At 42.8% G+C, this 25,468-nt stretch overlaps 1 protein-coding gene across 8 annotated transcripts in view; it reads right to left on the reverse strand.

Moving 5' to 3' along the window:
- col17a1a (collagen, type XVII, alpha 1a) overlaps window positions 1-25,468 on the reverse strand; it is a 71,496-nt gene that overhangs the window by 2,838 nt on the left and 43,190 nt on the right. For 7 of the 8 annotated variants that reach the window (XR_009650546.1, XM_060898783.1, XM_060898779.1 and 4 more), the window contains 23 exons: window positions 23,999-24,034; window positions 23,809-23,880; window positions 23,673-23,699; window positions 23,488-23,523; window positions 23,319-23,354; window positions 23,128-23,193; window positions 22,956-22,991; window positions 21,325-21,408; window positions 21,137-21,217; window positions 19,581-19,631; window positions 19,354-19,416; window positions 19,199-19,258; window positions 18,720-18,761; window positions 18,505-18,603; window positions 18,352-18,399; window positions 17,664-17,783; window positions 15,372-15,476; window positions 15,147-15,257; window positions 14,623-14,709; window positions 4,196-4,336; window positions 1,308-1,385; window positions 991-1,125; window positions 831-908 (listed from right to left, as the gene is read on the reverse strand). Coding sequence is in view for 7 of the 8 variants with exons in the window: in XM_060898783.1 (XP_060754766.1) it covers window positions 831-908; window positions 991-1,125; window positions 1,308-1,385; window positions 4,196-4,336; window positions 14,623-14,709; window positions 15,147-15,257; window positions 15,372-15,476; window positions 17,664-17,783; window positions 18,352-18,399; window positions 18,505-18,603; window positions 18,720-18,761; window positions 19,199-19,258; window positions 19,354-19,416; window positions 19,581-19,631; window positions 21,137-21,217; window positions 21,325-21,408; window positions 22,956-22,991; window positions 23,128-23,193; window positions 23,319-23,354; window positions 23,488-23,523; window positions 23,673-23,699; window positions 23,809-23,880; window positions 23,999-24,034 (1,692 nt within the window). In the remaining variant the exon portion in view is untranslated. The remainder of the gene's footprint in view (window positions 1-830; window positions 909-990; window positions 1,126-1,307; window positions 1,386-4,195; window positions 4,337-14,622; window positions 14,710-15,146; window positions 15,258-15,371; window positions 15,477-17,663; window positions 17,784-18,351; window positions 18,400-18,504; window positions 18,604-18,719; window positions 18,762-19,198; window positions 19,259-19,353; window positions 19,417-19,580; window positions 19,632-21,136; window positions 21,218-21,324; window positions 21,409-22,955; window positions 22,992-23,127; window positions 23,194-23,318; window positions 23,355-23,487; window positions 23,524-23,672; window positions 23,700-23,808; window positions 23,881-23,998; window positions 24,035-25,468) is intronic. The other variant, XM_060898780.1, reaches the window with a different exon arrangement.

Here is a 25,468-nt window from a genome sequence, read left to right on the forward strand (position 1 = left end):
TAAAAAAAAAGGGAAAAAAAGTTTCAGTTGGACACAAAAATTAATGGTACATATGCTTAATTAAAGTAATTCTGGTGTGTGCATAGTTCAAAATGTGTTTTATGTACATTTAGGCCTGCTTGATTGTTTTTGCACTATTCACAATATATTTTAATACGTTTCTACACATATTTAAAGATGTGTGTCTTTTTTTTTAACCAAGGGGTAGATATCAGACAATAATATCAGTTATCAGAAATCACAGACCTTTGTTATCAGTACCAGTGACAAAATTCCCTTATCGGTTGGGCCCTAATTTGAATGGTGTACAGTGCCCTTCACAATTATTGGCACCTTTTTTTTTTTTTATTAAAGATTACTTAAAAGGGGTAGAAAAAATCCACCTTTTGGTGAAGTAGCTTCATCTCACACTGAAAAAAAGAGAAATCCAATTTTTAATTGAAATAAAGTTATTCCAAGAAAAACAAATTCCTCCTCAAGAAATAATTATTTTCAACAAAAACATGTGCTACTATTATTGGCACCCTGCATTTAATACTCTGTACAGCCTCCCTTTGCCAGTAAAACAGCACCAAGTCTTCTCCTATAACATTTTTTTTAAGGTTGGAGAGAAAACAGAGCAGGGCATCTGAGACCGTTCCTCTTTACAGAATGAATATACCAAATGTAAGTAGCTTTGCAAGGGAGGCAGAATCCAATCCTAGCAAACAGCTGAGCAATTGAGGGTAAGAGGAATTGAACTCATAGCCTTCTAGGGCCATTGGTCCAATCATAGAACCTTAATTTTTCAGCCCAACCTACATTAACTTGTGACTTGTTAAATTACTAACCTCTTGGTCCTCTGGGACCAGGATATCCTATTTCTCCCTTCTGCCCAGGTCTTCCTGGTGGTCCAAGCATGCTGTGGTCTAGAAAAGTGAAACAAATGGATCATTTAGGTTGCAGAACAAAATCACCAGTCTGTACTTTGAAAGTACAGTATATACTTACCTCTAATAATTTTAAGTATCTCAGTCATGTTGCTGTAAGTACTGTATGAATGGCTGATTCCAGGACGTCCAGGTGGTCCAGGAGGACCAGGTGGCCCTTGAATATCTTTGAGATCCCGCAATAATAAACCATGAGCTGGGGAAAAACAAACAAACAAACAAACAAACAAACAAAAAAACAGATACATAGCATTTAGAGGTAGGATCACATCACATCCATTAACTTCTCAACATCCTTATCAAAGAGATGTGTACAAACACTAAAGACAAAGTTATGGAGGCTTAGTGTAGCCACACTGACAATTTTTGGTAGCTTACATTTGATGTAATTCACCACTTGTTCTGCAATACTGGGGTAGTCCAAAGTCTCGACAGCCTCACGGAACACCCTACCACCTGCAAGGAAACATCAGGCAAAAAAAGGAAACTATTAAGCTACATATCTTAAATAAGATTCACTCGGACTCCTAAGTGGTGCAATAGAAAAAAAAGTTCAATCTATTATTGGGAGATTGCAAGTTAGAATCCCGACTATGCCATAACCATCTGTGGCCAGGGGTCCAAGAGAGCAAAACTGATTGTTCTCTCTGGGGTTTACAGTTATTTAGTCTCTTAAGACAACTCTAAGTACTTTAGCACAAGATACAAGCACAAGATCCATCCATCCATCCATTATCTGTAACCGCTTATCCTGTACTTATCACAGGCAATCTGGAGCCTATCCCAGCTGACTATGGGCGAGAAGCGGAGTACATCCTGGACAAGTCATCAGATCATCACAAGGCTAACACAGAGGCAAACAACCATTCACACTCACGGTCAATTTAGAGCCACCAATTAGCCTAACCTGCATATCTTTGGACTGTGGGGGAAACCGGAGCACCCGGAGGAAACCCACACAGACACGGGGAGAACATGCAAACTCCACACAGAAAGGCCCTCATCGGCCACTGGGTTCAAACCCAGGACCTTCTTGCTGTGAGTCGACAGTGCTAACCACTACACCACCTTGCCGCCCCTTAGCACAAGCTCCAAGAACATAAAGATGTTTGATGGATTTTTTAATAAAAGTTGCCAATCGAAAAGTGAATTTCCCTGTAAACTAGCCCCAGCTTCGAGACTTGTCTTGATGATCAAATCTCTTCTTCGTCATCTTCTTGCTTCACGATTGCTGTATTACAAACAATTGATATATTAATTTTGGTTGTCATTCCTGAAGCCTAGCCTTTGCTTTGCTTGTCATTCCAGATTGCACTTTAATTTAATTGCCATTCGTTCTAGGATACTTTAGTGGAAGTTTCTTTTGTTTGTTTACATATCGCAACTGTTGGTTACTTCTTTGTCGGCAAAACACGTCAAGCAGGGCAAGAGACATAATCCCCCAGTTAATTAATTTGCCAAACATGTAATTATTGACAGTCAGTTGAATTTGTGAGATGATCAGAAGTGACTGAAGTTATCTATGAAGGTGCCCACAAGCAATCATAATAAACCCCTTCTTATATCAAGATGAGTATGTTTTTTTCGATTATTGTGACCATAATCCAGAGTTGTGCAAAAGAACAGAGCTGTGCTAAGAGACTTTGGATTTGTGCTAAAAGACTTTTGTGCTAAATAACCAGATACCTTCTCTGGCTAATAGGGATGGCTTCTGTGAGCCCAGGTATGTGGAAGAGGGCAGTTAGTGTTTTGACCATTAAGTCTGAGAATCAGTCATGTTGTTCTATAGTTTGAGATGTACTGTTTGTGATTGATAATAGAGAATACTATTGCATTGCAATGTAGTGTGTGTTCAAGTGTCAAGAAGCAACTAGGAAATCCAGAGCATGACCTTAATGTTATAAAGTTCTATCAGGGTTAAGCATGAATGAGATACCATATAACCAGAGGCGATTTTTCTCATCAGGCAAGCCAATCAGCTGCTTGGGGCCCCCACCAGGTGGCGACAGAGAGTCGAAATTTGCACAGCAGTTGATAGAGAAATTTGCGAGTCGAGAGTGAAGAAGAATCGAAATTTGCGTTTTGAAAAGTCATTCGCTGAGTCTGACTCTCACGGGTTTCCCGTTTACAATAAGCTGTTGGGAGGAACAAAATGCTAAGCAGCCAATTGTGTGACCACATTTTTGAGTGACAAAAGTCTTCAAGCAATCAGCGCTTGCAGTCTGCAGAGGGATCCCTTCCTGCGCGTGCAACCACATGTTTGCACAAATCGGAAACCCTGTAGGCTATTAACGTGCACATATTGCGTGTTGGTAGACCTCCATGGCTAAATTATTCTGAAGAGAAACTATCCATCCGGGAGTGAAAAAAGAAAGAAGAAAAAAGAAGACGAGGGGAGAAGAAAGCAAGATGGTGGTAAGTCAGTAGCAATAATAATGAACAGAGACAATAGTATTTTTCCCTACCGTTGATAATGAATGATGTAGTGCAAATGGTGTTAGTCTTGTTTCACTAGCGCTAGCATGACCATACTTTATTTATGTTGTTTTTTTTTTTTTAACGTCAAAAGCTATTGCTATGTTATTAAGTAGCCTAGTCCCTACTTTTAATAAAAAGCCTGTTAAGGTAATACAGGATTACACATAGAATGTTGTGGCTTTACGATTGCCATTTAGAACCAATAATATCTTCGAACCAGAAAATGTAGGCCCTAATTATTGTTTTTAAATGTGGCATATATTAGACACAGTAGTTGTTTGGAAAGGTGAAAGCTGTCATCAGCCAATCTGTGACACTGAGGCCTAGTCTGTATTTATTTATTTACAGCTGCAACTGCATTTCAAGCTGTTTCAAGCTGTTTCAAGCTGCATTTCATCTGTGAAATAAAACAAAACTATACTTGCTACAATTTGTTGGTTATTTATTAAAATTACAAAGGTCCAGAGTTTGTCCTAGTGAAATTCTGTTGTGTGCGCGCGCGTGTGTGGTGGTGGTGGTGGTGTGTGGGGGGGGGGGGGGGGGGGGGGGTCGGGCGGGCGGTGGTGGGGCCCCCCAATGAATTTCTGATTGGGGCCCCACTAGACCCTAGAATCGCCACTGCATATAACACTAAGGTTACAATGTCAGATGCATTGAAATTCTTCAAAACCAAACAAATTTTTAGCACTTTTTCAGCAATTTCTATTTGCCATTCTAAGGAAGGACAACTAACCATTGAGTTCCTGCTCTTTTCCAGATTATTCTGTAAGTATATTCTGCATACTCACTCTTTAGATATTCCTGCAGTTCAGCACGGATTGGTTCTTGGTGTACATTCTCAGCATATGACACCAAGCTTCCTGTGATTCCAAGAGGACCCTGAGGTCCAGGAGGACCTGGAGGTCCAGGTGGTCCTCTGAAACCAGCATCTGCAAATAAACTTCAATTTTAAAATTATGAAATTCCATTCCAACTTCCTTCAAGTCCATGAAATTATGCTTCCTGAATGCAGGTTAGGCCTTGTGTGGACTATATTTGATGACTCTGAATGGTAATTTTAAAAATTATAATTTATTCAGCATTTCTTATACAGAAAAATTAAAAGCATTGTCCACCATCTCCACCAATCATTTAAATTAACAATCTTCTTGCTTTTTTCTTCATTCCTGGATTTTTTCCAGACTATACTAATCTCTCCAACAAGGTTTAAGTCTCTTTGATCTAGCATGAGGATGTATTTTTGATAGCGATTAAAAAGCAAACTTTTGTAAATCGCTCTGGATATAGGTATCTTACAAATAGCATTAATGTACAGTGGTGCTTGAAAGTTTGTGAACCCTTTAGAATTTTCTATATTTCTGCATAAATATGACCTAAAACGCCATCAGATTTTCACACAAGTCCTAAAAGTAGATAAAGAGAACCCAGTTAAACAAATGAAACAAAAATATTATACTTGGTCATTTATTTATTGAGGAAAATGATCCAATATTACATATCTGTGAGTGGAAAAGGATGTGAACCTCTAGGATTAGCAGTTAATTTGAAGGTGAAATTAGAGTCAGGTGTTTTCAATCAATGGGATGACAATCAGGTGTGAGTGGGCACCCTGTTTTATTTAAAGAACAGGGATCTATCAAAGTCTGATCTTCACAGCACATGTTTGTGGAAGTGTATCATGGCACGAACAAAGGAGATTTCTGAGGACCTCAGAAAAAGCGTTGTTGATGTCCATCAGGCTGGAAAAGGTTACAAAACCATCTCTAAAGACTTTGGACTCCACCAATCCACAATCAGACAGATTGCATACAAATGGAGGAAATTCAAGACCATTGTTACCCTCCCCAGGAGTGGTCGACCAACAAAGATCACTCCAAGAGCAAGGCGTGTAATAGTCAGCGAGGTCACAAAGGACCCCAGGGTAACTTCTAAGCAACTGAAGGCCTCTCTCACATTGGCTAATGTTAATGTTCATGAGTCCACCATCAGGAGAACACTGAACAACAAATGGTGTGCATGTCAGGGCTGCAAGGAGAAAGCCACTGCTCTCCAAAAAGAACATTGCTGCTCGTCTGCAGTTTGCTAAAGATCACGTGGACAAGCCAGAAGGCTGTTGGAAAAATGTTTTGTGAATGGATGAGACCAAAATAGAACTTTATAGTTTAAATATAGGTGTTTTTTTTTTTCGTTTCCATTTCTGGTTGAGAGTACGTCATACGCATTCTGGCTGCCGCTTCTCACCGGAGCGTTATTTAATTTTCTCTCCTTTTTTTATTTTTATTTTTTCTGTGTGTTTGTGTAGTTTGATGTTTGTTTGATTGTTTTGTCCACCAGCTATGGTGTAGCTCCGGACCCAGTTTTGGGCGTTGGTTCCCTCCAGGCCTTGGTTCGCTGTGGGTGATGCCTGTGCTCCTAGCTATGGACTGCAGTGAGCTCATTGCTCATTTTAACATCATAGTTGTCCAGTGCTCTGTGCTTTAGTGCTTGGTGTGATGTTCCGAGCGATGTTGCAGAGGCTGTGCAGGCAGTTTGGGACATACCAGCGCTCTGCATGGCAGTGCTTCTGTGCTTGCTTTGTGGATCCATGGTATGGTGTTCCGAGCGAAGTTGCTGGCGGTGTCATGGCGGCTGTGCTGGAGGTGTGGGACTTGTTTTCGTGTGCCTTTTGGAGGGACTGTGGCTGCTACACCACTGGAATGACATCCTGACCTCTATTTGGTGGGCTTTTCTTTTCCTGCCTATAATTGTAAAGTGACCTTGGGTTTATTAAACCTATTATTATCTCATCTCATCTCAGCTCAGCTCATCTTCTTCCGCTTATCCAGAGCCGGGTCGTGGAGGCAGCAGTCTGAGCATGGAAGCCCAAACTTCCCTCTCCCCAGACACCTCGGCCAGATCCTCGGGAAGAACACCGAGGTGTTCCCAGGCCAGCCGAGAGACATAGTCCCTCCAGCGTGTCCTGGGTCTTCCCTGGGGCCTCCTCCCAGGGGGACATGTCTGGAACACCTCCCCAGGGAGGCATCCAGGAGGCATCCAAAAGAGATGCCCGAGCCACCTCAGCTGATTCCTCTCAATGTGGAGGAGCAGCGGCTCTACTCCGAGCTCTTCCCAGGTGATTGTGCTTCTCACCCTATCTCTAAGGGAGCGCCCAGCCACCCTGTGAAGGAAACTCATTTCAGCCGCTTGTATCCGCGGTCTTGTTCCAAAGCTCATGACCATAGGTGAGAGTCGGAACGTAGATCGACCGGTAAATCGAGAGCTTCACCTTTTGGCTCAGCTCCTTCTTCACCACAACAGACCGGTAAAGCGACGGTGACTGCGGAGGCTGCACCGATCCGCCTGTCGATCTCACGCTCAATCCTTCCCTAACTCGTGAACAAGATCCCGAGATACTTAAACTCCTCCACCAACCTGGAGAGGGCAAGCCACCCTTTTCCAGTCAAGAACCATGGCCTTGGACTTGGAGGTGCTGATTCTTATCCCAGCCGCTTCACACTCGACTGCAAACCACTCCAGTGCATGCTGAAGGTCCTGGTTTAAAGAAGCCAACAGGACAACATCATCCACAAAAAGCAGAGATGAAATCCTGTGGATCCCAAACAGGACTCCCTCCGGCCCCTGGCTGTGCCTAGAAATTCTGTCCATAAAAACTATGAACAGAACCGGTGACAAAGGGCAGCCCTGCCAGAGTCCAACATGCACTGGGAGCAGGTCTGACTTACTGCCGGCAATACGAACCAGACTCCTGCTCCGTTCGTACAGGGACCGGACAGCCTTTAGCAAAGAGCCCCGAACCCCATACTCCCGAAGCACCCCCCACAGAATACCACGAGGAACACGGTCGAATGCCTTCTCCAGATCCACAAAGCATATGTGGACTGGTTGGGCAAACTCCCATGAATCCTCGATCACCCTATGAAGGGTATAGAGCTGGTCCAGTGTTCCACGACCAGGATGAAACCGCATTGTTCCTCCTGGATCCGAGGTTCGACTATCGGTCGAATTCTCCTCTCCAGTACCCTGGAGTAAACCTTCCTGGGGAGGCTGAGAAGTGTGATTCCCCTATAATTGGTACACACTCTCCGGCCCCCTTTCTTGAAAAGAGGGACCAACACCCCAGTTTGCCACTCCAGAGGCACTGTCCCCAACCGCCACGCCATGTTGCAGAGGTGTGTCAGCCAAGACAGCCCCACAACATCCAGAGACTTGAGATACTCAGGGCGGATCTCATCCACCCCCGGTGCCTTGCCACCGAGGAACTTGCAAACCACCTCAATGACTTCGGCTTGGGTAATGGACAAGTCCGCCTCTGAGTCGTCAGCCTCCACTTCCTCAATGGAGGACGTGAGGGTGGGATTGAGGAGATCCTTGAAGTACTCCTTCCACCGCCCGACAATATCCCCAGGAGTTCTGGAGGCCAACATGGCCCAATAGGACTCCTTCTTCAGCTTGATGGCATCCCTTACTTCCGGTGTCCGCCACCGGGTTCGGGGATTGCCACCACAACAGGCACTGGAGACCTTGCGGCCACAGCTCTGAACAGCCGCGTCAACAATGGAGGCAGAGAACATGGTCCACTCAGACTCAATGTCCCCCGCCTCCCTCGGGAGCTGGGAGAAGCTCTCCCAGAGGTGGGAGTTAAAGACCTCCCCAACAGAGTGCTCGGCCAGATGTTCCCAGCAGACCCTTACCATACGTTTGGGCATGCCAGGTCTGTCCGGCTTCCTCCTCCGCCAGCGGATCCAACTCACCACCAGGTGGTGATCAGTTGACAGCTCAGCCCCTCTCTTCACCCGAGTGTCCAAGACATAGGGCCGGAGATCAGATGAAACAACAACAAAGTCAATCATCAACCTCCGACCTAAGGTGTCCTGGTGCCACATGCACTTATGGACACCCCTATGCTCAAACATGGTGTTCGTTACGGACAAACTGTGACTAGCACAGAAGTCCAATAACAAAACATCACTCGGGTTCAGATCAGGGAGGCCGTTCCTCCCAATCATGCCCCTCCAGGTGTCACTGTTGTCGCCCACATGAGTGTTGAAGTCCCCCAGTAGAACAATGGAGTCCCCAGTCTGAGCACCTCTCAGTACCTCTCCCAGGGACTCCAAGAAGGCCGAATACTCTATACTGCTATTCGGCCCGTAGGCACAAACAACAGCAAGAGCCCTCTCCCCAACCCGAAGGCACAGATTGGCGACCCTCTCATTCACTGGGGTAAACTCCAACACATGGTGGCTGAGCTGTGGAGCTATAAGCAAGCCCACACCAGCCCGTTGCTGCTCACTGTGGGCGACTCCAGAGAAGTGAAGAGTCCAGCCCCTCTTGAGGAGCTGGGTTCCGGAGCCCAAGCTGTGCTTGGAGTTGAGCCTGACTATCTCTAGCCGGTACCTCTCAACCTTCTGCACAAGCTCAGGCTCTTTCCCCCCAGCGAAGTGACATTCCATGTCCCAACAGCTAGCTGCTGTGTTCGGGGATCAAGTTGTCGAGGCCCCTGCCTTTGACTGCCGCCCAAGCCACACTGCACCGGCCCCCTACTACTACCACCTTTGTGGGTGGTGAATCCACAGGAGGTCGGACCCACGTCACCGCTTCGGGCTGAGCCTGTCTGGGCCCCGTGGGCAAAGGCCTGGCCACCAGGCGCTCGCATACAAGCCCCAACTCTGGGTCTGGCTCCAGGGTGAGGCCCCGGCTACGCCATACCGGGCGATGTCACGGTCCTTGTTTTATAAATTTCTATAAGGGGTTTGGTGAACTGCTCTTGGTCTGGCCTGTCACCTAGGATCTGTTTGCCTTGGGAGACCCTAACAGGGGCATAAAGGCCTCTGCATGCTCTTGCGACAAGGCTTTCGCAGATAGCTTTTCGCAGACAGTTGTAATTTATCATTGAGCGGGGAGTAATAGGCGTGCACGATGTTATTCACCGCCACAACGCAAGGGGGCGCGAAGTCGCGAAATCGCTAGGAGTAGTTGGTGGGTGTGGTTAGTGGAGTGTTTATCCTCCGGTTACTTATAATGACGAGCTGGAGTCGTATACTGTAGATGTACGTACTTCCTCACTTCCTCGATCAACCGCTCTTCGTGCTGCTCCATCTTCGCTCGTGTTTTTAAAAATGGCGGTCGTGAAAACAAAACAAACCAGGAAAGTAGGGAAGCGGAAGTGCGTGTACAGCAGATGTAGAGTGGACCAATCAGAGCCCTCTTGTCTGCGACGCTGTCTGCAAGGCTGTCTGCGGTGGTCACAATTTTTGGGAGGTGCGCGCAGAGCGTCTGTGAAGGGGTGGGGCTTCGCAGATGCCATCTGCGACGCCATCTGCGAGGACTGGGTTGTCAGCATAAATTGGCCTTAATGCCCTGACAACATAGCTCCTAGGATTATTCAAGCACACAAACCCCTCCACCACAATAAGGTGGCAATTCTAGGAGTAATAATAATAATAATAATAATTAATATTATTATTATTATTATTATTATTAAATGAGAAGCATTATGTTTGGAGAAAGGAAAATACTGCATTCCATCATAAGAACCTTATACCATCTGTGAAACATGGTGGTGGTGATATCATGGTTTGGGCCTGCTTTGCTGCATCTGGGCCAGGAGGGTTTGCTATCATTGATGGAACAATGAATTCTGAATTATACCAGTGAATTCTAAAGGAAAATGTCAGGACATCTGTCCATGAACTGAATCTCAAGAGAAGGTGGGTCATGCAGCAAGACAACGACCCTAAGCACACAAGTCGTTCTACCAAAGAATGGTTAAAAAAAGAATGAAGTTAATGTTTTGGAATGGCCAAGTCAAAGTCCTGACCTTAATCCAATCGACATGTTCTGGAAGGACCTGAAGCAAGCAGTTCATGTGAGGAAACCCACCAACATCCCAGAGTTGAAGCTGTTCTCTACAGAGGAATGGGCTAAAATTCCTCCAAGCCGGTGTGCAGGACTGATCAACAGTTACTGGAAATGTTTAGTTGCAGTTATTGCTGCACAAGGGGGTCACACCAGATACTGAAAGCAAAGGTTCACATACTTTTGCCACTCACAGATATGTAATATTGGATCATTTTCCTCAATAAATAAATGACCAAGTATAATATTTTTGTCTCATTTGTTTAACTGGGTTCTCTTTATCTACTTTTAGGACTTGTGTGAAAATCTGATGATGTTTTCGGTCATATTTATGCAGAAATATAGAATATTCTAAAGGGTTCACAAACTTTCAAGCACCACTGTATAACTGACCTGGATCCTAAACATTGAATGACTCCCATATAATTTGACAAGCCTTTAGTGACAGTGGAGATGTTTTACTGTAGTTACCTTCGTACAGTCATATGGCAGTCTATTGTTTGTTCAAATTATAATGACTTTTGATTTAAACTGGGGAAGCCATAGCCAAATGGTTAGAGAAACAGCTTTGGGACCAAAAGGTCACTGGTTTGATTCCCTGAACCAACAGGACTGGCTCAAGTGCCCTTGAGCAAGGTGCCTAATCCCCAACTGCTCTGGCAAGAGTGGTGGTGTACCTTGTGTCTGATTAGCCAGAGAAAAACTGATGATGTGATTATCAGTTCAGGCAAGAACCTGGCCATAACTAACTAACCAAACTAATTTAAACTATCTGGCCCAGTCAACAGGAAGTAGTACACATAATGAATAATGCTTGTCAGGAAACCCAATTTTTAAAAAATATACTGCTTACTCTCTAGGTATTTTCTTTTGGGTCACCACAGGGGATCTGTTCTGCAAATCTGATTTGGCATAGGTTTTACACTGGATACCTGACACAACCCTCCCCAGTCTTTCCAGGCTTGGGACTGGCACTATGTATGTCTTGTACAACAGTGGCGGCTGCTGGTTTTTAAAATGGGGAAGCCCATTTAACACATTCATCGTAAAACCTGTAGGCCGGATATCAAAGCATAGAAAGGTGTGCCCCATTAGCATAGTGAACTAGACAACCCTACCTAGTGGCAGAAAGTATTTTTGCTTGTACATTTCATGTTATAGTCTGGCTTGCCAGGCTAGTGCCTCATATCCTTAATCAAAAATATCAAACATCCAAAAATCACTGGCTATTCAACGAAGAGCCTTGAACATCATACCCTGATATGCAACACAGAGTCTTTAACACAACACCCAGCTGTGCAACACATCCTTGAACATCTTCTGCAACACAGTCTGGAAATTCATAACCAGGTAGGCTATGCAACACACAAAACCTTGAATATTATACCCAGGTATAACCTATAACACCGAGCCCACCATTCTCTTAACATTACTGAACAATATACACACTTCAGATTCATGAACATGAACACTATTTATACACAAATTCTGCCCTCCGCTCCTTTTCCAGAAAATGGTCTGTGACCCTGTCATACCAGCTGGTTGTGCTTTCCAGAGACTTCACCAATTTCTGTTAGCAGCTAGCACTGCAGATCCCAATAAGGCTCAAGCTAGCCTACAACCAGATTGAACTACAAATGAAATAAACGAGTGAATTCACGAATGATCAAACTGATAGAATGGATGAAAGTTAATGGAGCACAACGAGTAATATTTACATTTATTTACAGAGTAATGTACAGAGACATCAATGAGAAGAAACATTTATATGAAAAGAAATTCGGACAGCACTTTGGCACACAACTGCACTTTCTTGGCATCCGCTAGGGACTGACTGATCATACTTCCGTGTTCCTCGCCGAAGTACCGCCCTCCTCATGTCTTTCAAACACTACCTCCAATAATCCTTCATCAGCCTGGCTTCTTGTCCCTCCCACTGTCTCGTTTAGTCCCAGAGAAGCCCGGCTTCCCTGGAAGTGACGATTTTGTTGATTTTAACCAATAACAACTAGCCGAAATTGGCTGTTCAGAGCCGTCTCGTAGACTGCAACGGATACCCGGCTGCCAGTCAGTGTTGCCAGATACTGCTGACGTTTTCCATCCCAAAATATGTTCAAAACCCGCCAAAATGCACTTAAAACCGCCCAATCTGGCAGTCCATAGAGCCCATTGAAATAAGATAGGTTACAGCCTGGCAGCAAAGGTGATTCTCGTAGCGAACTGCAAGTTCGTCAGACATCACTCAAATAAGTTACAGGATAGTTATGAACATAAATACAATCTTGGGCATATATTATGTTATGCAAGTTATTGTTTTAATGAGAATTCAACGTCGTAGACGCCGCAGTTTGGGGAGAGAATTTTAGGGGAAGCTCGGCTTCCCTTGTTGTCTCTGAGAAATCGCCCCTGTTGTACAACCCCAGTGGCTGGATATTTTACCTAATCTGCATGTCTTTGAATTGTGGGGGAAACCAGAGCACCTGGAGGAAACCCACACGGACACGCGGAGAACATGTAGTGTCCACACAGAAAGGCTCCTGTTGGCCATGGGGTTCGAATCCGGAATCTTCTTGCTGTGACGTGACAGTGCTAATAACTACACCACCCATACTGCTTACTCTCTAGCTATTTCTGAATATCCTCCAGGCCAAATGTGCCTGTGAAAGGAATAGGACTTGGAGGTTCAGGAGGTCCTGGGATGCCAGGAGACCCAGGAGGGCCTGGGGGTCCTGGTAGCCAACTCAGACTTCTATACTCTGACTCTTTAAAGAAGAATAGATTGTCAAATTCATTTCATTCCTTAGAAAAATTTAAACTGATGTATTTGTATGAAACTGGTCTGTGATGTATTTATAGACCAAGATGTATATGTATCGGGCAAGATATACTGTACAGCAGGGGCAATTTCTCAGAGACAACAAGGGAAGCCGAACTTCCCCTAAAATTCTCTTCCCAAACTGCGGCGTCTACGACGTTGAATTCTCATTAAAACAATAACTTGCATAACATAATATATGCCCAAGATTGTATTTATGTTCATAACTATCCCTATGTCGTCCTGTAACTTATTTGAGTGATGTCTGACGAACTTGTAGTTTGCTACGAGAATCACCTTTGCTGCCAGGCTGTAACCTTTCTTATTTCAATGGGCTCTATGGACTGGCAGCCGGGTATCCGTTGCAGTCTACTAGACGGCTCTGAACAGCCAATTTCGGCTAGTTGTTATTGGTTAAAATCGACAAAATCGTCACTTCCGGGGAAGCCGGGTATCTCTGGGGGTAAACGGGACATGGGCGGGCCAAGAAGCCGGGCTGATAAAGGATTATTGGAGGTGGTGTTTGAAAGACATGAGGACGGGGCGGTCGCTGTACTTCGGCGTCGGCGAGGAACACGGAAGCATGATCAGTCAGTCCCTAGCGGATATCGAGAAAGTGTAGTCGTGTGCCAAAGTGCTGTCCGAATTTCTTTTCATATAAAAGTTTCTTCTCATTGATGTCTCTGTACATTACTCTGTAAATAAATGTAAATATTACTCGTTGTGCTTTGTTAACTTTCATCCATTCTATCAGTTTGATCATTCGTGAATTCACTCGTTTATTTCATTTGTAGTTCAATCAACGTGGTTGTAGGCTAGCTTGAGCCTTATTGGGATCTGCAGTGCTAGCTGCTAACAGCTGGTATCTATCTGCTATAATGGCAAAGTACGGCCAGTCATTTTGCCCCGCCCCCACTCCGTCCAGTGCGGTAGTGATGTCCCGTTGGTCGCGCGCCACAGCAGAGACCCGCGCGACCTTCAGCCGGTACAGTCGCTGTTCTTTTACCACCGCCGTTATTCTCATCTTTCCAGTGCGTTCTTGATTTTTCCATTGTGTCCTATTTTGCCATATCAAATACCCAAAATGGTATCGTATTATTCATATTTAAGTGAATAATCAATTCAGTCATCATAACTTGGCATTTTTAACCCAAGCAATCAAAAAGAGGAAATTTATTCAATATTTTCAAAAAATTTTACAAAAACATTTGAATTGTAATTTTAAAAAAATTCCATAGCAGAGTCCAGATAAAGCAAGACACTATCTTTATTCTTATTAAACATGATAAAAGAAACATTGAGTGTTAGGTAAATGCAAAAAAAAAAAAAGTAAAATTAGAAAATTTATTTTTTGACCATAATGTCCCAAATGAGAGACCAGTTTCTGAGACAGACCCACATAACAACAAATTGACTCATGACAAATAACAAATAATTGAAAAATTGTATTACGTAGACCTAAAACTGAGCTTCCCCTATTTCAAAGCCCACCAGCCGCCACTGCTGTACAGTTTCTGAGGGAAAATAATACTAATAGGCTCTTACTTTGTAGGAGAAGTGGGAAATCACTGTAGGGTGACCCGGGAGGGCCAGGTGGGCCTGGGGGTCCAGATTGTGTCAGCATATCATGCTCTAAAAACAGGCACAGAAATGGAAAGAAAGAAATAAAAGATAGAAAGAAAGATAAATACCTTTTATATAAAAGCTACAAAATGGCAAGGGATTTAGAGGCTAATGATTATTGTACTTTAAGAGGATATGTTCACAATGCATTTCTGGAATTAAAAAAATGAATTAAGATATTAGGTGAAATGTATATAGTGTGTATTGTAATACAATAGACCTGTACACACACTAGCACTGTGCAGGGCAGATGCAGAATTTTTATACATTGGTCCAAGCTGCACATAGTTTTCATTTAAATAAGTGGCAGGGTAGCATTTTTGACAGATCCTAAAAGTCCTTGTTAGCACAGCTTTTAGGATTCTTTATTCTTTCTTTATTTCACTTTCTTGACAAACCGGGAGTACTTAAATATGCTTTACTACATTTTAGTTAAGAAACCTTACCATTCATAAAATTGAGTACTCTTCCAGCTATTTCCTGAGGGTTGAGGCCTGAAATACCTGGAGCACCAGGTGGTCCTGGAGGACCTACCAGATACCGTTTCACCTCTTCTCCTGCATCACATGGTAAAGAAAGCTTGTAATTATGTGTGACAGATAAAATACACTTGATAAAATCTACTCTAGAATAATATTATAATTAACTGAATGCTGATTCTAAGTACTCACTTTGGATGTAACTGATAACACGATTAGCCAAATCATCATCAGATAAACTTCCAGGTGGTCCAGGAGGACCAGGTGGACCAGCAAAGTATTCCTTAATACCATCATCTTCAACAAATAAAGCAATGCAAGATCAGTTCCTGATATTATTCATTGATTAAATGGCACACAGCTAACAAATCTAGACAGTGAACTGCTGATTATAACATTTCTCAAGTCACAAATGATTAAAAAAAAAATCAAATTGGTTATTTGACCCAAACAGAACATCAGGATAGAGCTTCTACCAATATAAAGATATACAGTGTCTTGCAAAAGTATTCATCCCCCTTGGTGTTCATCCTGTTTTGTTGCATTACAAGCTGGAATTAAAATGGATTTTTGGAGGGTTAGCACCATTTGATTTACACAACATGCCTACCACTTGAAAGGTGAAAATTGTTGTTTTATTGTGACACAAACAATAATTAAGATGAAAAAAAAACAGAAATCTGGAGTGTGCATAGGTATTCGCCCCCCAAAGTCAATACTTTGTAGAGCCACCTTTTGCTGCAATTACAGCTGCAAATCTCTTGGGATATGTCTCTATTAGCTTAGCACATCTAGCCACTGGGATTTGTGCCCATTCCTCAAGGCAAAACTGCTCCAACTCCTTCAAGTTAGATGGGTCGCATTGGTGTACAGCAATCTTCAAGTTATGCCACAGATTCTCAATTGGATTGAGGTCTGGGCTTTGATTAGGCCATTCCAAGACATTTTAATGTTTCCCTTTAAACCACTCCAGTGTAGCTTTAGCAGTATGTTTATGGTCATTGTCCTGCTGGAACGTGAACTTTCGTCCCAGTCTCAAACCTCTGGCTGACTCAAACAGGTTTTCCTCCAGAATTGCCCTGTATTTAGTGCCATCAGTCCTGACCAGCTTTCCTGTCCCTGCAGATGAAAAACATCCCCACAGCATGATGCTGCCACCACCATGCTTCACCATAGGAATGATGTTCTCAGGGTGTTGGGTTGGTGCCACACATGGCATTTCCCATGATGGCCAAAAAGATCAATTTTAGTCTCATTTGACCAGAGAATCTTCTTCCATGTGTTTGGGGAGTCTGCCGCAGTGCTGTTGGGCAAACTCCAAATGTGTTTTCTTAAGCAATGACTTTTCTGGCCACTCTTCCATAAAGCTTCTGGCCACTCTTCTGTAAATACTCCCATCTCTGCTGTGGATCTTTGCAGCTCCTTCAGTGTTATCTTTGGTGTCTTTGTTGCATCTCTGATTAATGCTGCCCTTGTCTGGTTTGTGAGTTTTGGTGGGCGGCCTTCTCTTGTCAGGTTTGTAGTGGTGACATCTTCTTTCCATTTTGCTATAATGGATTTAATGGTGCCCCCTGGGATATTCAAAGTTGGGGATAATTTTTATAACCCAACCCTTATCTATACTTCTTCACAACTTTATCTCTGACCTGTTTGGAGTGCTCTTTGGTTTTCATGTTGCTTGCTTAGTAGTGTTGCAGAGTCAGGGTCCTTCCAGAATAGGTTGATTTATATAGACATCATATGACAGATCATGTGACACTTTGATTGCACACAGGTGGATCTTAATCAATTAATTATGTGACTTATGAAGTGAATTGGGGCGGCACGGTGGTGTAGTGGTTAGCGCTGTCGCCTCACAGCAAGAAGGTCCTGGGTTCGAACCCCGGGTCCGGCGAGGGCCTTTCTGTGTGGAGTTTGCATGTTCTCCCCGTGTCTGTGTGGGTTTCCTCCGGGTGCTCCGGTTTCCCCCACAGTCCAAAGACATGCAGGTTAGGTTAACTGGTGACTCTAAATTGACTGTAGGTGTGAATGTGAGTGTGAATGGTTGTCTGTGTCTATGTGTCAGCCCTGTGATGACCTGGCGACTTGTCCAGGGTGTACCCCGCCTTTCGCCCGTAGTCAGCTGGGATAGGCTCCAGCTTGCCTGCGACCCTGTAGAAGGATAAAGCGGCTAGAGATAATGAGATGAGATGAGATGAAGTGAATTGGTTGGACCAGCTCTTATACGAAAAGGGGTGAATGCACACTCCAGATTTTTTTTTTCATTTTCATTATTGTTTGTGTCACGATAAAATAACAATTTGCACCTTTAAAGTGGTAGGCATGTTGTGTAAATCAAATGGTGCTAACCCTCCAAAAATTCATTTTAATTCCAGCTTGTAATGCAACAAAACAAGATGAACATCAAGGGGGATGAATACTTTTGCAAGACACTATAAAGATGTACTGATAGAAAACCACTACCAAATGATGAAAGATACTTACTTCTAAGAAAGTCACTAAGCTGCTGGGCAATGTCTGGAGCACCAGAGACATCACCAGGAGGTCCAGGAGGCCCTGGAGGTCCAGGTGGACCTGGTGTTCCAGGTGAGCTTCTGCCTCCACCTTATAATAGAGATTTAGAGAGATACAGTGCATAATATATAGTATGTCAATCAAGTAAGCTTTATATACCAATCAGCCATAACATCATGACCACTGACAGGTGAAATGAATAACACTGATTATCTCATTCCAGCTCTTCTATGGGATTGGACCATATGGGTGATCATTCATGCACCATGTGAATCAATGAGCCTTCAACACCCATGACACTGTCACTGGTTCACCAGTTGTCCTACCTTGGATAACTTTTAGTTGGTACTAACCACTGCATACCAGGAACACCCCACAAGACCTGCCATTTTGGAGATGCTCAGACCCCGTCATCTAGCCATCACAATTTTGCCCTTGTCAGAGTCACTCAGATCTTTACACTTGCCCATTTTTCCTGCTTCCAACACATCAACTTCAAGAACTGACTGTTCTCTTGCTGCCTAATATATCCCACCCCTTGACAGGTGCCATTGTAATGAGATAATCAATGTTATTCACTTCAACTGTCAGTGGTCATAATGTTATGGCTGATCAGTGTATATAGCTTAAAAGATTCAGCACAGTAAGTCCTACCAACCATAAGAATATCCTGGGATGCCAGGAGACCCTGGGACACCAGGATCACCTACAATCAATAAATTACAGAACAGTGAGTACTTATCTGAATATCTATTCAATGTGGATATTGACACATTTGGCCAAGTTTCATACAACATGGCCTTTATTATACCTTTTGAACCTGGCGGCCCTACTGGACCTGGTGGTCCTTGAGGACCTGGTAAACCTTCAGGACCTGGGGGTCCAGTTGGACCTTCTGGCCCTGGAAAACCTGGTTGAAAATAGAAAAAGAAAAACATTAAAAAGTATTATTAATATTTGCACAAGTTAGTACAGCACAGCTGGTTGCATACAAGTTTGAACAAATATAGAAGTTAGATCTCTTACCAACTCCAGGTTCTCCTGGTAATCCAGGATGTCCAGGCTCTCCTATAACAGAGACAAAATATAAAATGCAATTCAAAAATAAGAAGAAATTATATAAAGTGGAATCTCCCAGTCATAGTTTTTATATGAATTACAGAATCCATAATTCATAGATTTTATTTTCTTATTTTTAAGTAAGTAAAAATAAGAAAATAAAAAACATAAAAGTCCAAAAATACCTCTGAAGCCTCAATAGAAGTGAAAGAGATAATGATAAAAATAAATATTATGAGCTTCTTATTTGTTACAGTTTACACCAAAGAATATAAATAAATAAAATAATCATAATAATATATATTACAAAACATTTATACATATATGACAAATTTATGTAATTTAACTTTTTAGGTGTTCAAAACATGGACCTAAATTACACTGATTCTGGGGTATATTTATGTGAATAGTGAAAAGGCTAATACATTTTGGAAAGAATATTTCACCTTGAAGTCCATGAGGTCCAGGAGGCCCAGGGGGTCCAGGAGGTCCAGCAAAAAAGGTTTCTGTTAGAATGATAAAAATGTATATTAATATACTAATTCGCCTGAGATTAAGTGAAAATGTAATGTCATGCACAGTCTAAGATTAACTCACTTACCTGAGGTAGGTACAAAGCTTCCTGGTTCTCCTTTATCACCAGGTGGACCAGGGAGACCAATACCTGAGAATAAAACAATGTAATAAACAAAGGTAAGAAAAAATAAATGAGAAAATGAAGCTATATAAGGAAAATTAACTCAAGCTACTCTCCACTGCTACTCGAACACTGATCTGTGTTAAAGTTCAACTGTACAATGATTACTTTTAAAACAATTTGTAACTTGCCTGGTTCTCCAGGTGGACCAGGGAGTCCTGGTAGGCCAGTTTTGCTCTCACCTGCAAAAATTAAATTAAGAGGTGTTAATATCCATCCATAACCAAGGCGGGGTACACCCTGGACAAGTCGCCAGATCATCGCAGGGCTGACACATAGAGACAAACAACCATTCACATTCACACCTATGGTCAATTTAGAGCCACCAATTAGCCTAACCCAGTGATTTTCAAACTGTGGTATGCGTACCACTAGTGGTACGCGGGCTCCATTCTAGTGGTACGCCAAAGAATCACTTAATTAAATATAAATAAAATTTAAAAAATAAAATAAAACGTGAAATACTATCCATAATATCTAAATGGATGAAAATATCTTATCAACCGATGACAAGAAAATGAAAGGAGATACAAATTAAGTTAATAATTTTAAAAAGTTTGCAAGTGCTTCTGGGTAGCCATACGTAGCGTACGTACGCATTCCCACCGGTTCCACTGACAGACGGTTATCCGCCATTGGTAGACTAGGCTGTGATGGGAAAAGGTGGAGGTGGCTTTGCTAATTATGAAGAGTACGACAAAATTACTGTCGTGGCTTAAATCAGCGAATGGGAGCGTGGATCAGGAGAGAGGGAGAACTGAAGAGGACGTGTGTGAGCCGAGCGTGGATGCTAACGACAGTGGCAAAACCAGCCCCAGAACTGCTAGCAAACAGCAGAAACCAGTAAGGAGGAAGTATGACGAAAAATACATAAAACTGGGATTCATTTGGAGCGGGACAGAGGAGCTGTCCAGGCTGCAGTGTGTTGTATACGGGGACGTTCTGAGCAATGAGTCCATGAAACCATCGCATCTCAAACGGCATCTTACAACCAAACACACAGCACTAAAGGACAAACCAATGGATTTTTTTTTTTACGAAAACGTGATGAACTGAAGCAGTCCAAGTCCACCATTCTGTCCTATGGTACACCCGTAGCCAAAGCACAGGAAGCTTCATATCGTGCCAGCCTCCTGATCGCCAGAGCCGGTAAGCCGCACACAATCGGGGAACTGCTGTGTTTGCCATTAGCATTATTTAAGTACAGTGTTTTATTTTCCTATATTTAAACACAGTGTTACTGTTCAAAGTACTGTGTGTAATGTTACAGTGGCCAACAATATTAAATATACAGGGTACTTGTTAAATAAAACCTCCACCTTGTTTTTAATGAATACTTAGGCCTACTACGCTACTGTATTTTAATGTTGGTCATTATGGTGGTACTTGGAGAGCCAAGTATTTTCTGAGGTGGTACTTGGTGAAAAAAGTTTGAGAACCACTGGCCTAACCTACATGTCTTTGGACTGTGGGGGAAACCGGAGCACCCGGAGGAAACCCACGCAGACACGGGGAGAACATGCAAACTCCACACAGTCAGCCCCCGCCAGCCACTGGGCTCAAACCCAGGACCTTCTTGCTGTGAGGCGACAGTGCTAACCACTACACCACCGTGCCGCCGTGATGTTAATATATTAACAAAAATATATTATACTACATGTATAATATATAAAAAAGACAACTTTACCAGGTTTACCTGGTTCTCCAGGTATTCCATGGAGTCCAGGAGGACCAGGAGGGCCAGGAGGACCAGGAGGACCAGCAGATGCTATTCAGTCAAATTGAAATTTAAAATATTATTTTGAAGACATTGAATGTAGCATTTCTTCTTTCTAGCATAGAAATAGTACATAACTGAGAAAAGTGATGCTTTACCCTCAAACTTGACTCTTTCAGCAGATTTTGCAGAAATGCCAGGTTCACCATCATAACCCTTTTCACCCTTTTCTCCCTTGGGTCCTGTAAGAACAACTTGCATGTCAGTGCAAAGAAACCATGTAAATGATTGGTATAACTCTGGCATAATGCTATTTTGATTGGGCATCAGCCAATTTATTTTCCTGTCTCTGTACAGTTGCGATTCTCATGGCCAGAAATGCACACGTGAGGTGGTGTGGCGCAACAGCGGGTGGCACAACATCATTACAAATATGTTACTGCATAGAACTGCCAGCACCATCGACTGCAAATTAATTAATTAATTAATTAATTAATTAAAAAACATGAACAACGTAACGTCTCTAAAAAATGAAGCCAGCACAGGTCTAGCGCCCCTGCTGGCCAGCTGCAGTACAAGTTTTAGCACTGCCCAACCCCCTGCGTTTCAATGACAAAATAGCCTATATTCCATGTCACTTTTCTCATCTAAACAGTCTTTCCATTGACACTGTATCTATATACATTTAATCATGTATATCTATATGATCTTATTCAGCCAGTTACGTCACCACAGAATTTATCATCATAGACCTAGTTAATTGAACTTTTCTGGACGCATGCATAAACTGTTAGCCATTTCTATTAAAAACGCATGAAACATTGAGAGTTTTCATAGGAAACCGCTAGTTACCTAGCCATAAAGCCACCACTAGCTATACTATTTCAGTATTAATGACATCTAGCCAGCCAGCTATCAAAATTTGTGCAAAAGCAATTTGTTCATCAGTGAACTCATACACTACCAATAACATTAGGATGGAGTTTATAAGTAGTCTAGTTGGTTTCCAGTGAGCTTAGAATAGCCATGTGTCCCAAATAATGAGTAATTAACTCACACTGCAGTGCTGGAGCATTTTGCACTGGTATGGTGGAAAAGAAAGGGGAGAAGGGGCGGGCTCAGTGGGCAAAATACCGAATGAGTGGGTGGACCTGACTTCAATTCTCATCTCTACTGTGCTGACTCTGGCTCCAAATTTGACAACATAGTGGAGGAAAATTGGCTTCATTTCTATAGAACGGAAAGCAATGGAGCCATGCCATCCATGCTTCTTTTTTTACAGTCATTGACCGGCACACACCTGGTTTTTAAAGGTAAATAGAATCTGATTTTATTAGATATTACGGCAGCATGTCTCACCACACCACTTGATGATGTATTCTTTCTAACCCCACCTCTTTTCACATTTATGCTGCTCTTTTTCAGGGTACTGCCTGTTGAGGGTAAAAAATAATTTGCCATACCAAACACCAATTAATGATCTTTTGTTTTATTACTGTTTGCATGATGATTCAGCCCAATAAAAATCAATGTAACTGGCACTTTAGAGTACATCTTTATTGTGACGTGCCTCACCAGATGGCAGGAGGTACCATTTTGACAGCAGTCTTTGGTATGATCCAACCACGAGTAGAACTCGCAATCGAGAGGTGGACACGCTAACACTAGGCCAGCTCATGGTCATATATTAACCATGCAACAGGCTTATTCATCAATGTTTGTGAGTAAACCCAACACTTCTGAACAGGGGACTAAATTCCAATTCTTTAAATGGATGAAAACATCTTACCAGGTGGGCCAGGAAGACCAGCAGGGCCAATGGGACCTAAGAAGAAACATGAAGCAAGTTTTTTGATTCTATACCTGATTCTTTTCATAATCTTGAATTAGTTATTTAACTGGAATATACACCTTGTTTTAGAATACACATCTGTTTATTTTTATTTTGTAAAAGCCCTTACCTGACAGTCCAGGAGGTCCAGCAGGTCCAGGGGGTCCAGGAATAGCCACAGTGTTGGAAGAAGAGCCTGTCAGAAATGGCAAACTGATTAACACTTGGTAAGCATTAGGTAATTATTAATCCTCAATAAAGGTTAAATGGTGGAGAGTGTTTTAAAATTGGCTCTAGAGTCAAGGCTGGAGAAGTTCTTACCTGCAGTGATAACTCTTCCAGGTTCACCTGCTTCACCTGAAAGAAAACAATGAATGTAGAAGGGACTTTTTAAAGACATTGAAACAAAGAACTGAAATTTCACATTACTTTGAACTACCAACACAATGCAAAAGAATTATATAGAGCAGAAATGATGCGTGGATGTTACCTTTAGTTCCAGGCTGACCTGGTGTTCCTGGCAAGCCTACAAGCAAGAGTCAAAAATTAAAATAACTCTCAGATTTTTGTTCAGAAATTGCTAGCAATATAATGTATCCTGCACTGTTAAAGTAGTCAAACTATATGATTTAACTACTCTCATTGTAAAATAAGTAATTATAAAGTAAAACCTACCTGGTGGTCCTTGAAGCCCTGGAGTTCCTGATAATATGCACACAAATTTGTCAATCAGTACCAACATAATCACTATTTTTAAAATAGTTAATGACTATAGTCAGTTTAAAATCCTTAAATAAGCTGATAGAACTACCTGGCACGCCTGCATCTCCTGGAGGTCCAGCTGGTCCACGTGGACCTGGCAATCCAGTTGGTCCTTGGTCCCCTTAAATATAAGTGGAAGCATGTATGACTTTGGAAATTCAGGCAAGAATATGCTGTAAGATATAAGTTGTAAGAAAAACATGAATATGTTGTAAGATATTCATGGATTTTGAACATACCACGATTTCCCTTCGCACCATCAGGCCCAGAGGCTCCTGCGGAATTAAGGATGTTGATAATGAGGAAAGATAAATACTGTCATCAAGATAGGGCTATAGTCAAAATGGAATATTCCTAGAACCTCCATCCATTATCTGTAACTGCTTATCCTGTGCAGGGTCGCGGGCAAGCTGGAGCCTATCCCAGCTGACTATGGGCGAGAGGCGGGGTACACCCTGGACAAGTCGCCAAATCATCGCAGGGCTGACACATAGAGACAAACAACCATTCACACACACACATTCACACCTACGGTCAATTTAGAGTCACCAGTTAGCTTAACCTGTATGTCTTTGGACTGTGGGGGAAACCGGAGCACCTGGAGGAAACTCACGCAGACACAGGGAGAACATGCAAACTCCACACAGAAAGGCCCCCGTCAGCCCCTGGGCTCGAACCCAGAACCTTCTTGCTGTGAGGCTACACCACCGTGCCACCCATTCCTAGAAGCTATGTTCTTAAAATGTCTTCTATAAATGCTTAAACCACAATGCTGTTGACTTTTTTATTCTGATTGGTCCAAAAGCATTGATTCATTTTCTTTAAAGGTCCCATGGCATGAAATTTTCACTTTCTGAGGTTTTTTAACATTAAAATGAGTTCCTCTGACCTTCTTAAGTCACCCCAGTGGCTAGAAATTTCATAATGTGTAAACCAAACTATGCCCAACATTTGAGAATGGCGCGTCAAAACGGCGCGTTGATAAACTCTTCCCTTTATTACGTCAGCAAGGGAGATGATCCTCACGCGCCCCCCCCCCCCCGGATTCCCACCCACTGTATGGATTTCCCGCCCAGCTCAAAAGTTGCCACCAAACATGGAAGTTGCGCTGTACATGGATGTGACAACACAGAAAGGAGTCTGTTTTTACTGCCGACGGGAGAGCCCCTGAAGACGCAGTGGTTTAATTTTATTTACTCCAATAATACGCCGTCGAGTCTACCTAAGACGGTGTATGTTTGTCGGAAGCATTTTCCTGATGAATGTTTCCACAACTTGGGACAGTACAGGGCAGGTTTTGCACATCAACTGTCAATGAAGCCTGGGTCCATACCAAGCATCCCTGCCACATCAGCCACAAACACTGAACAAGTAAGTGTATAACTGTTAAGTCGTTTTGCCGTGTTTTAAAATTGGTGCCACGTTAGCCTTGCAATGGCTACATTAGCTGTGCAGCTAACCGCTTCCTGCAGTTAGCCAGGTACTCTGCGCTACAAAACCAAAAAGCATGCAGCATGCTCTGTTATAATAGCCAATCAAAACAGTTTTTACAAAGACACCCACATTCTTTTTTTAAAGTCACTCGTTCATTTTATTTGTTTGTTTGTTCAGTAAAAACCCAAACATTTGTTGAATTTATTTTATTTCCTCGCGTCGCACCTTAATGACGTCAGCGTGCAGTATTTTTCCCTTCGCGGTTTGTTCCTTCT

This window comes from Neoarius graeffei, chromosome 18 (assembly GCF_027579695.1).
Source record: "Neoarius graeffei isolate fNeoGra1 chromosome 18, fNeoGra1.pri, whole genome shotgun sequence".
Lineage (NCBI taxonomy): Eukaryota > Metazoa > Chordata > Actinopteri > Siluriformes > Ariidae > Neoarius > Neoarius graeffei.